This window comes from Onychostruthus taczanowskii, unplaced genomic scaffold, assembly GCF_017590055.1.
Source record: "Onychostruthus taczanowskii isolate IOZ18803 unplaced genomic scaffold, ASM1759005v1 scaffold38, whole genome shotgun sequence".
Lineage (NCBI taxonomy): Eukaryota > Metazoa > Chordata > Aves > Passeriformes > Passeridae > Onychostruthus > Onychostruthus taczanowskii.
The window spans coordinates 7,347,275-7,360,232 of record NW_024501237.1 but is presented as its reverse complement, the minus strand read 5'-3'; the positions used below and the strand labels follow the sequence as shown (position 1 = coordinate 7,360,232).

The window sequence follows — 12,958 nt, the reverse complement described above, 5'->3', positions numbered from 1 at the left end:
ATCTTAAAAAGATGCCATATAATTTACTCTCTCCTTTCCATCTTTTTATTTTCTTTTTTTACTCTTCTCTTATTTTCCAGAAAGAACAAAAAGGGAAAAAGCTGAGGAATAAAAAGTTCTGTTTCACTACTTTGATAAACTTACTTGGAGACAAATGATTGTCATTTAACACACATGTCCGCAACATCCTAACTTGGAATGACTAACTTTCAACAGCCATCCAAATCCTCCACTTCTACCTTTCTGTCAAGCCTTCTGGAAAAAGCTGCCTTCCAGCAGGCTCCCATTGATCAGCCACTGAGTGGTCTATAACTCAGAGGAATACATTCCCCATGTGTGCTGCGGGGAAACTGCTCCTGTCAAAATGACAGCTACTAATGGACATTTCAATTCACAACTCCCTGACACCATTAATGTTTATGTAGTCTGATTTATAGAGAATGAAACATAAAAAGTATACAAACTGTCTTGTCTATCTAAGCAATCAGGATTTTTAACAAAAATCCTTTAGGAAAGGCCTAAAAGAAGACCAGAGATTTAAATTTACTGATAATAAATCTATTGCTGGCAACTTGAAGAAAGGAGCAATGTTTAAGTGGTTGTACTGCTCTATATTCCCATCACTCTACTGAGATATCTTTCATCACTAGTCTTTGATGAAAAACTGTTGTTGGATTATGCCCTTTTCTGACCCAGAGATGGAGCAACTGAGAGGTGTTTTAAAAACGTTTATTCTATTTTGTCACTTGTGAAGGGTGAGACAATACTGATGTTATAATTCATGCCTTCACAATCAGAAGCCAACTATTTCTTAATTACAGTACATTATAAGCATTTCTTACCTTTTTATAGTCATTTTATAACCCTTTTTAGAGTCATTTTGCCTTTAGTTCTTAGTGATTTTACTTTCAAAAACTCAATTTTCATTCAGTGTTGTGAAATAAGCAAAAGAGATGCTTAATTTCTCTGACATATTAAAAGGAGCAATTTTTCTTTACTACTAATACCCAAAATATCTCAATGTTCAAACATTTTTCCACACACTTTTAGAGTTTAAGGATCCTCACCACGCAGATTTAATTACAGCAAAAAACATCTCCAAGTCCTGTTCTTATGATCAACTTTCACCAAGTGTTCAGGCTTTATTACATCACTTGGTTAAAATACGCGGCAATGCGTATTTCCTATTATCCTTCTCTTCTGCTGAGATTCTTGTAATCAGTGAAATCAGCCTCATTGATAATATTAACAGTTTGTGACAATTCACAAAGGGGATGTAAGGCACCAATCATCTCCCATTAACAAGGCAGGGACTGCAAATTTTCAAATGTTAGGGAGAGCTCAGGAAACTAAGGGCTAATTCAGGTCTGGCCTTAAACAGAAAACTGCCAAACCAGATTATAATTTTGGGTTGGTATTGCTTTTTTCTGTTATGCCCCCTGATCAATATATTACCTGGACATTTTAAATCATGATGCCCCAGACACAAAAGACTCTTTATTTTACGTTTTTATATCTACTTACTAAGGAGTTTATCAAGGGATTTTTTCCAAGAGCAGCCCTTAAATTCACACTCAGAATCTACTACACTGAAAAATACACATTAATCTGTGAGAACCTAATGCAAATATGTACCTGAAAATTCTCTTTCCTCTGATCTCCCCCTGTCACCACCATCACAAATAAAAAGAAACCAAAAACCCTAGAAAACCCATCAGGACTGCAGCAAGGGACGAAGAACACTGAAAACATGGATTCAAAGTTGTGGCTTTTATCATTGCTAGAATTATGAAACTACTCTCCAGGTACTAGCTGAATTTGCAGGTCTTTGATTCAGTTCTGAATTTTCAGATGGGGATAATCTCAAGTGTCTTGTAAGTTTTTTTAAATTGTCAAATCATATCTCCATGGGTTTAAGAAGAAAATTTCATTTACAAAGTAAAAAAAAAGCCTGGGAATTTTTCCCAAATAATCCCAATATGCAGTATTACTAAAGCTTAAGATTGCCAATAAAAGCTGCATAGTACTTGATGTTTTCCTTATAAACAGAACTACTGAAGGCATGCAACTCCATAAAAATCTCAGAAGTATCTTCCCCTCCAATTGCAATAGTAATTAATTTCTGACTATAAAAAGTTGTCTGGAACCACGTTCTAGAATGCATGTACAATAAGAATGGCAAGACTAAAATGGCTTTTATAAAAAGTAGTGATTAAAATGAGTGTAAGTTTCATAAAAACAATCCTTCCTGTGTTTAGACAGTGATCATGAGAGGCATTAAAAAAACCCCAAAATCCACATGATTGCAGTGGTTAAAAAAGAGAAAGCCCTGTTTTAAAAGCTTTTCTCTAAAGCATCAAGCCTAAAAGCCAATGCCATATATTTATCCATTCCTATTTTTGGACATTCTCATTTTTAAAAATGAAGACCTCTGTGCTTTTTATTCTGTGCCACATCCTTCACATTGCTTCCCCTGAAAGTACAATTAAAAAAAAAAAATTGGATACTCTGGTTTTATTTTCATTCCCTACTGAACATAGATCAAAGCATATCTCTGCCATATATTAATTTGCTAACAGTGTTCCTATTTATATCTTTCTTTGTAGCATAGGTATATGATGTGTATTACCTCAGGAATAATAATTACAGCTTTCTTAATTTTGCTTTATTTCAATTACTTTAATTATTTTTATTTAGAATGCAATTTGTTTACATGTAAACAACTGGCAAACTCTCCAGCATTATAAATAAACAACTGAATTTTGAGACATAGATTCAATCTCTTGGGGTATAGATGGAATAGTGATAAGGCTCAGAAATACACTGCTCATTCCCACTCACTCAATAAGCATCTCCTAATTCACTGGAGATGCTATCCTAAGATTTAAAAAGAATGCTAGCATGCTTCTATACCCACAGGCTTAAGGATTCACAGAGGTGGTTTTTTTTTCAGTTTCATCATTTTGAAGGTCTGATAAACAACAAGAAACAGAAAGTATCAGAAAGCTTTACAACAGCATACACATGTAATAAATATGAATGTATATGGAAAACATACTATTCTGGGGGTAGTTCTGTATGAACAAAGCAGGCAAAGCAGTGCAGGCACTGTTGATGTTATTAGGTTTCCTGACACTTCTGCACAGGTATCCATATGAGAAATCCAGTCTGTCTCCAGGCAACACAGAGAGCCTTAATCCACAGGAAGCCCAGTCATGGAGGCATGCTGGGCAAGAAGTCTGATGGGTTGGGGAAAGAGGCTGACAGTACAAAAGGGCAGCTAAAATTTTTCTAAGAAAAAAAATCAGGAATTCAATAAAAAGAGTAGGACTGACAAAACCTGGAATCAGTTCCTGGTGTCAGCCAGAAAGTGGAGGCAATGCTGGATGAGAAGAGAAAGTCACAAATGCAGGAAACAGACTGAAGACTAACTATTTATATAAACTTCCTGTGAGTGCAAACTCCTTCCAATCTCCTGCATGCTGTCATTTCTTGCATATGCACCTCTTTCCCCTCAATTCTTTAAAAAAAAAATGACAACCCAAAAAATGACCAAAAAAAAAAACTCTCAATGGTATGTTTGACTTTATAAACCCTAGCACTGTTGGGTGGGCTTTGCCTTTATATTGTGTTTGTATATGATAATAACAAATGTGCAAACGTTGTCTAGATACATCAATTCTTTAAAAAAAAAATGACAACCCAAAAAATGACCAAAAAAAAAAACTCTCAATGGTATGTTTGACTTTATAAACCCTAGCACTGTTGGGCGGGCTTTGCTTTTATATTATGTGCAAACGTTGTCTAGATACACTATAGAATCACATGGAAATATTCTTGACAAATTGATCTAGACTTCAATATTCCTAAAACTGACATCTACCTTGGAAGTTCCAACAAAATACATTCATAACCTACAGCATTTTTCTATACAAAAAAAAAAAAAAAAAAAGTTAACAAAAAACTCCAATCAAACCTACACAACGGAGGCAACAAATAGAAAAAAATCAGTTGTGAATCAGTATCGTTCTCTGACCAGAAATGTCGATTCTTCAAGTCTCACTAATCTGGATGACATATTGAATCAGAATCAAAGAACTGCACTGGGTTAGACAAAATCCTTCAAATGGCTCTGTATCCTGTGTCCAAGAAAAGCCATAAATAAATACCTAGAGACACAAGATACCCTCCCTGCCTCCAGCTACTTCCAGTTCAGGAATTTCTGGAGCCAGATGTAGTTCCTGTACATTCAGAAATTCTCAATTGACATCTTTCTCACTTTGAATTGATGAAAATAAATGGTATTTCTCTAGAACATACTTTTTCTGTTTCTGATCTAGTCTCAACAACTCACAGAAAAAAATTGACCATATTCATGCATATATGGAAGACTTAATTTTGGCCATTTTTAGTGCTTCCTTCAGACTGCAAAGCTGATTCAGAAAGTCTGCCCTATCAGAGAAATCAGATGAAAAAGTTTCAGTAAAGATTTTAAAAAGTTGTAAAAGTTGAGTAACAATCCCCCTCAACTGTATGTAGCAAATACAGAATTCTTGACAGTGCTGTGGTTTTAGATGACCCATATAACTTATCTGTGACATTGTTACTGCAGAGTAATGGAGATTCATAAACTTGGGCTAAGAAAAGTTTTATGGTGCAGCATATCAGCATGCAATATTTCTCAGCATAATGAAAGAAAAATAGATCTAGTTTAACACCTTGCACTCAAGCTCTGAGTTGACCTAGAATTGAGAATGCCTTGCCAACAGCTCCCTTCAAACTGATAGCTTCCAGATCAAACTGAAACTTCCACTTCATCAGTTATGAGAGTGATTGATTGTCCTGGGTATTCACTTACAAATAACGCATAATTATTTAACAGAATGCCATGCAATGACATGACAGAAATATATGATGTTAATTCCATGCCCATGGAAGTCACTGACAGTCTTGAAAATCATTGAACAGTAAAGATGTAGGAGATGGAGATTCTAGCACTGCTCCAGAAAGCATAATTGATACACATTTATTTAAATTTCTCAATAAATTGATGATGTCAAGTATATTGAACTTAAACATCTGTGCATCATTTGAAGAGACATTTATGAGCTCTGCCACAAATTTATGTGATTTCTTCAGGACCAGATGTAGAGTTGCAAGACCTGTCTCTTACAGACATTGGAATTCTTACCTGCATTTAAGGAAGGCAAGTTGTCTTTCCCACTTATACCTTCAGTGGCTGTATACTCATGAACCAATGCACACTGCAAAAGAAATACAACCATAAACGTGACACATTCAGGGGTCTGAAATAAATCCATGTCAGTTTATAAAAGGTAGGCTGACAACCATCACTGATAATAATATAAACTTTCAAAGTCTTACTTATAATTTACATTTTTATCTTTATAGTTCTGTTCCAAGATACTGTAACACAATCACAATTATAGCCAAGAAAATGAAAAAAATATGATCAGCTGTTCCATAATAAAACAGAAATGTTTCCTACAAGTATTACGGCAGAAATGTTGAGATAATAATAGTTTAGCTTAGTAAGTTTTATTATAAGAATAAGGCACTTTAGTTTAAAACAATTTTTGACAAGTTCTATGCTTTCAAAGAAGTTTCTTTAGGCAAAGCAGTTTTCAAATGCACAGTGCAAGAAAACACTTAATTTTTAAACACGGGAAGAGTAGGAAGCACAAGAAAGTGTGCTCAAAATGTGCTCAGGTTTAGTGATTGAAGTAACATGTTATACAAGTGAACTGGAGCATTGCTTGGATAAGATTAGTGCATAAAAGTATAAAAAGTTTATGGAAAAATCAATCAGTGTACACCTACACATAATATTTTTAATGCTCCTCCTACCCCATCCAGAAAACAAATGGGAGTCTCTAAAGGTCACAGGGAGCTCCATTCCTAGGGCTTCCCCAGTTCCTAGAAGCTCAGTGGAGAACTTAAGGCAGAGAGCAACACATTGTGTATTCTCTACCAGGTAATATCTGAAAATAAATTTAACCATCACCTTCCTCTTCTATGAGAAATTCCTGCACACAGTTTATCTAAAACTGAACAAGCTCAGTTCAAAACTTATTTATTTTACATTAATTCAATAACTCATCACTCTCACAATTGCATCCTCACTATCAAGATATAAACCAAGACAGTGTTGCAACTGATTTGTACAAACCAAGGACTCCTTTAAAGACCACAGAAAATACCTCGGTCATGAGTCTGGTCTCTCTTTACAAGTATTAGAAAACCCTAGAAAGATGCTATTAAAGCCTTCTGTCTCCCCCAGGCCAAACAGAGCTCATTAATTACATCTCCAATAATTGCAAGGAGGAGTCTCATTCCACTTTTTGCTGTGGAAGAAAAGAAAAATAAGAGAGAAGGCTGAAAAAACAGCTCGTGTTTCCTGTATTGTGCAAATTTTACAAGTCAAAATCAGAAAGATTTCACAGCATTTGTTGGCTTTTTGGAACTGGTCACACTCATCTACTGTTTTAAAAAGGCATTGAAGTCCTCTGAGATAAGTGGTGAAAAAAAGTGTGAAATTTGCCCTCAGAATTTGATGTAAAAGCAGACTGATTCTGCTAAGCAGAAAAGTTACTGAAAATAATGTCCTTTTCTAAAAAAAAAAATCTTACGTAACTTCCAAACAAAAAAACACTGCATTCCCTGTAGCAGTATTTCCTTTCTTTATATTCATGAAGAACAGAATACACCAGTGCTAAGCAGTTATATTAAGGCTGCAAAAATTGTGTGCTCCCATGAAATGCAGATAAACCTGCCCCTTTGCAAGGGAATTCACCTCTTCTTTGGTTTACTTGTCTGTCATTCTTCCCAGCTTTTCAGTATTGTGGGCACAGATTGCACATAAAAATCAACATGAACAGGACTTCAAGGGCAGAAACCAGAACAGCTATCCAAGGAAAAAAAAAAGCTGTACTTATGGCATCTCTCTGGACAGTTTTTGATCAGAAGTGATCAAATACATCCAGTTGAGATAAAAATAAGCTACTTTTTTCTTAAAGAAGGAAAGGGCCTAGGAAACTCAAAATATTACTCTGCACATTTTCATGAGGTTTTTTTTTTTTTTTTAGTTGAGGGAGATAAGTGTACATAGTACTTACTACAGAAATTTTGTTTTAAGTCCTTAACCCAATTTGATAATTAGTATTTTAGACATCTGGTACAACTGATCATTCTAACTAACTTCGTGCAATAAACCGAGTTTCTACCTTTTGATCCTGGGTATTTGCTGTGATGTGGTCTGTTTCCCCCTCCTCTAGCTCTCCCATCTTCACAAGGTTGACTTCAATGGTACCAACTGTCTTTCCACCATCAGATGTTCTGAAAAAAAAACCAACCCATGACACTAGGTCACTTGCAGCATCAAATTCTTTCAATTAGAATATTATCAGTTATCTCCATTCTGTAAAGCTGCAGTCACCGGTATTGAACTGGTTATTTACCACCACAAACCAAATGTTAACAATGAGGCAACTTCTTCAGGACAACAAAAGTTTTCATCGCAAAACTGAGGACAGGTAAGTGCTATAAATGGTGCATGAATCCATGAACACTGCCAAGTTTTCATTCTAGACCTTATCCTGTCTGTGGACCATTGGATAAAGGGCTGTAACACTGCACCAATATTCCACTTAGGATCTGCAATCCCAATGCCAACTACATGACTTTGTTTCCTAAAAATCTGCAAAGAAAGGACACAGTGTATGAATAAAACCCCTGAAAAACCAAAACAACAAAACTAATCTGAAAATCATGTTTCCCTTTGTAATCCCTCCACAGAGAAAGTATTCAGAATCCATCCCATTTCTTGAACTATATGGGAATGGTGGTACAGATACAGGTGAATTCCTTTATTATCATCTCCACAAATAATTTACTTTCAATTAATCAAAAACAAATAATCATTCGGATGTACATCACCAAGAAAAGAGTAACATCTACCTTTTGGAAGAAACAAGGGTTTAAACTCCTGAAAGATACCAAATGCTTTTTCAGCTTTCACTGGCAGCACAGCACCAAGTTTAATCATACAGTCCATCTCCCCTGGCTTATTCTGAACAGCAGGATTTTTGGAAAGGAAGGAAAGAAAAGTAACAGATTGTTTCATAATAATGAGGAAAGGATAACAAAAGGCACCAAGCAAAAATAGGCAAAAAGGAAATGATGAGAATAAGTTCAGCACAATTACAAAAACACAGTGAGGAAGGAGAATCAAAACAAATATGTGTGTGGCAATACTGTGTGTTTTCTGAGCAGTGGAAATGAAGAGTGATGAATCAGGAAAAAAATAATACATAGAAAAGTTCAATGTCATAAAATCATAAAACCACAGAATTACTGAACATGCTGAGTTGGAAGGGACCCATTAGAGTAAACAAGTCCAACTCCTACAGTAAAATCTCAAAAAATAGTTATCCCCAAGCTTCCAAATTAAATAATTATTTTCCTTGAAAACCCTAAGGCTTTAATATACAGTCAGTAGAATACACTCATCTTGCAACTATACAAATCTGGTCTTCTATAAAACCTTGCAAAATAAACATAATTCGTCACATTTTACATGTGTAAAACTTTATCTGTTCTAAGCCAAATTAATTACTGACAATAAAGAAACTATTAAAAATGAACCAGTTCCAAAAAGTTTTGCAATTGAAGAAGCCTATATTAATTAACAAAGTATCCAGAAGAAAAGTAATAAGGGTTCAGTGTCCGAATTGTGCTTATGAGCAGAAATACATAATAATTTTGAAAGGGCCTTCTGAATGAAGAACTTTCCCCTGAGTTGCTACAACCTTGTGGTTTGACTTCACGTGTTTTCTACTTCTTGTGTCAAATTGGCACCCAAACTAGGCTCTGTCAACAAATGCACTACAGCATTCCCAAGCAGAAAAGGAATATAGCAGACGTCAGCAAATCACATATCTTTAAAAGCCAAAGTGTGTGCTTATAAGACTGAAAATTTTTCAGTAGCTTAAGGTGTTCTGATCAAAGTGTCAAGTGAAAAAACTGATCCGTGCCAACAAGACCTGTTGCTCAAGTAAAATGGAAATGCTAGCTACGCTTTCTCAGTCCCTGTCTTATATTCTTTAAAATCCTAAATATTTCCCTTGATGCTGTTATTAAAAGCTTGACCTCAGTATGACAGTGAGCATTGCATTGCTTGCCTGCATGAGGAGCAATATGTATTTTGAATGGGTTTAGAAACAGTGATTGATCTAATTTCACTTTTACATATTTTTTATTATTAGTTTCTTCTCAAAATCACTCCTGTTCTGGTCTAATACATTTGTAATATTACAATCTGGAACATGTATTACCTGTAAGAGAAGGTAATGCAGCACAATAAAACTAAACAGTGGGACTTGTTGCATTGTAGTTGCACTTCTTTTTCCAGTTCTTATCTTCCCACACAGAAATATGAAGACACAATTTAACAAAAAAAAGCCCACAACAACAATACCAACAAAACCCAAAATTGAAGTTTCTTTTGAATGCTACAGGCATTCGAATCAGCAAAGAGCTCTATAAATGCCCAGGGCAAAACTGCTGTGAGCAGTGTCAGACTGCGATTTTAAAACACCTGCGGTGCGTGAAAGTCTTCAGGTACTTGAAGACACACATTTCAAACTTTCCAAGAATATCATGAGATTAAAATTTCACTTGAAAGAAAATTAAAAAGGAGAAACAGAAGTGATGCAGTGGGAAAAATTTAAAAAAGCTTAGTGATCATACTTTAGTAGGATACAAACCTGTATAATTTTACTTTGCACTAACAGTATTGAGCACACACACACGTTATGTACACACTTCATGTCCTTTGCCTGCAGAGATGTGAAGACTCTCACATATACACACTGTTCAACACAGCATCAGAGAAAGAATTAATTTGTTTTAGGATACTTCATAATGCATTAGGACGAAATCAGCTTATTTGATGTAGTTTAATAAAGCTGAGAAGGACACTCTACACTCACATGGTGCACTGAAGATGATCCCTGCATCAAATTGCTGTCAGTCACTACATCCCCACAGAAAAAAAGACTGCACCTTGACAACCTGTTTAGGGCGAGTTGGGATGGGGGATACTGCAAAGAGAATAAAATTAGTATCAACATAAGAAGCCGATACATGGGACAAAATCCACCTGGCTTACGGATCTGGAAAATTGCTGATATTTTTTAGCACCCTGGGACAAGGATCAGCAATCATCTGATGTATGTCAGCAGAGCACCTGCATTTGAAATAGATTTCTCTACCATCCCAAGTCCTTAAGGATCCCCAGGTCAGTATGAGGTCCCTCAAATATGAGGGAAGGAGATAGCCAGTAACACCATGAGCAGCAGGAACCTTTGCCCACCTTACTACTTCTGGCCATAAAATGTTGACCAAGACATCCAGAGAGGAAAAAGGTAACAAGCTACTGATGGAAAAGTATGTGAGCCAGATGGACTGAGAACAGCAGTCATTTGCCTCCAATGGTGACCTCATCAAGTCTCATTACTACATATTGAGTATGCAAATTTAGGCCTGCTAATTGGTTGCCCTGGCCATACACCTTTCTTAAAAAAAAAAAAAAAAAAAAAAAAAAAAAAAAAAAAAAAGAAGAAGAGAAAAATATTCAATAACACAAAGAAAGAAATGCGTTAATTATAAAAGACAAAGTGACTGCCTGAAAAGCAAACGGCATGATGGCATGATTTGAGTCTAGCAAGCAGCCCCTTTCTCCAGTGCATAATATACAATAAATGCAATTAGCAAAGGCTAACCTACAAATTGTCATAAAATTAATTTCTCTGCTGGTATAATATATTTTGATATATCCAAGCACCAAAGTATTGCACTTACAGGAAAATGTTTATCTGTGAATTCACAGCGAAGTCTATTAAAATAATCGATACTGGTTTTAAATAAGTCCACTGTAAATAAAATTCTGCTGCATTCTAAGATAAGTAAACAAAATTTTGCAATGCTCAGTTCCTTCTGTTTTCATTATTTCAAAGTATAGTTGATTAAGTTTCATGTCAGAACACATTTCACCTCGACTGTACTGGAGATTCACCTGACTTATACAGTCAAGCTGTTGTTCACCAGCTTCCTGAGGTGGATGACACAACATGAAGGAGCCAAGAAACAATTTCAGGAGGGAGACCAAGTACTAGTTGTAGACATAGCTATTGAATTTTAATAGGGAAAAGCAGCTAAATATATAGCATTTTATAGTCATCATTTGCTAGGGAAGTTATGCTAAGTACATAAATGACTGCAGAAATTACTGTGCGGCTTTCAAATTCTCTCTAGTCAGTTACACTTTGTGAATACTACTACTACCAAAGTGCAGTTACATGTTTTCTGACCCACTGAACTACAAGCTGTTAGGAGGGAGGGAAATTAAGAGGACTTTTTTGTCAAAAATAGATAGGTTTATCTCCTTTCTTTAAAGAAAGTTCAGTCCTGTCCAAGATTAATGAAAAGAAGACAACTAAAATTAGACAGATAGCTAGATAAATACTGTCCAAGAGCTTAAGCACTGACGCATGATTAAAGAAGCCTGTATAGTACATGACTGACAGACATATAGAGACACAACCTCCCAGATAAACTGTTGTTGGGGGTTGGGTTTTCTCTGTTCTTTCCTTATTACCTGTAGAATTTCTTCCATTGAGTTGCTAAGAAACACTGAGAGCTGTGTCCTTGAGATGGGCAGGGAGGGGAGAACTCCTTTAGTTTTTGGGAGTTTCTCTGCAGGGGGTGGGGAGTGGGAGGGGAGGGCAAAGATACTGAAAGAATGGGGGCAGGTAGAAAGACACAGGGGCGCCTGCTCTCTCGCTGCTGGGCTTCACAGGACAGTCTGACCTGTGGCTTGGGGAAAGGAGTTCACTGCCACCACCATAACCCAGCAGGGAATGTTTCTTCTGTTACTGGGCCCCGCATACCCCTGCCCTGCCAGGACATCCCGCAGGTTCCAGCTATTTGTCATAGAGTTTTGAGACATTCTTGTCCATGCCCGGGGATTTCTGCTCATCCCTGCCGTTCCAGCCTGCTGCTTCTGAGAGTCCTGCTAGGCGCACCGAGACTGCCTGCTCCAGGGTTTGTGGAGCAAAGCCTCTCCTCCATCCCTTCCCGTCTGGGCCCAGCCGCCATTGCCACGCGCTCCCAGAGCCCGCGCCACAGCGCCCCCTGCAGCCACGTGGGGATCTCCGCACCTGCCCTGCCCACCGGGAGCCACCAGCGCCCCTGCTGGCTGTGAGTGGAACTGCACCGAAGGGGAACGTGCCGCGGCAGAAAGGCTGGGACTGGGTTCCTGGTTCTGTTTGTTACTAATGCCGGAGTTGTTGTTGTTTTGGTTTACCTTGCTATACACTCTAGCAAAGAACTGTTATTCCTATTTCCATACCTTTGCCTGAGAACTCTTTAATTTCAAAATTCTAATAATTAGGAGGGAAGGGGTTTACGTTCTCCATTCCAAAAAGGCTTTTCTGCCTTCCCTAGCAGACACCTGTCTTGTAAACCAAGATATCTGTATAATTCATGCTCTCCCTCCTAGTTCCTCTTTGTTTAGTTCCACTCCTGTTGTGACGAACTCTCCGTGTGTGGAGACACGAGGCTTGACTCCATTTCAGAAGGCTGATTTATTATGTTAAATATTATATTAAAATGCTACATTAAGAATATACTAAAGAACAGAGAGATCAGAAGACTACAACAAGAACAGAACAGAATAGCAAAATCCTGTGACTGCTCACAGCCTTGGCACAGGTGGCTGTGATTGGTCATCAATGGAAAACAATCCATTTGGACCAATCACGGATGCACCTGTTGCATTCCACAGCAGCAGATAGTAATTGTTTACCTTTCTCTCCTGAGGCTACTCAGCTTCTCAGGAGGGGAAAAATCCCAGCAAAGGATTTTTCATAATATTATG

The 12,958-nt window shown here is 37.0% G+C and overlaps 1 protein-coding gene across 8 annotated transcripts in view; it reads right to left on the bottom strand.

The window, feature by feature from the left end:
• Positions 1–12,958, bottom strand: part of INPP4B (inositol polyphosphate-4-phosphatase type II B) — a 319,336-nt gene that overhangs the window by 119,866 nt on the left and 186,512 nt on the right. For all 8 annotated transcript variants that reach the window (XM_041411957.1, XM_041411958.1, XM_041411961.1 and 5 more), the window contains 2 exons: positions 7,245–7,356; positions 5,192–5,264 (listed from right to left, as the gene is read on the bottom strand). In XM_041411957.1, the coding sequence (XP_041267891.1) occupies positions 5,192–5,264; positions 7,245–7,356 (185 nt within the window). The remainder of the gene's footprint in view (positions 1–5,191; positions 5,265–7,244; positions 7,357–12,958) is intronic.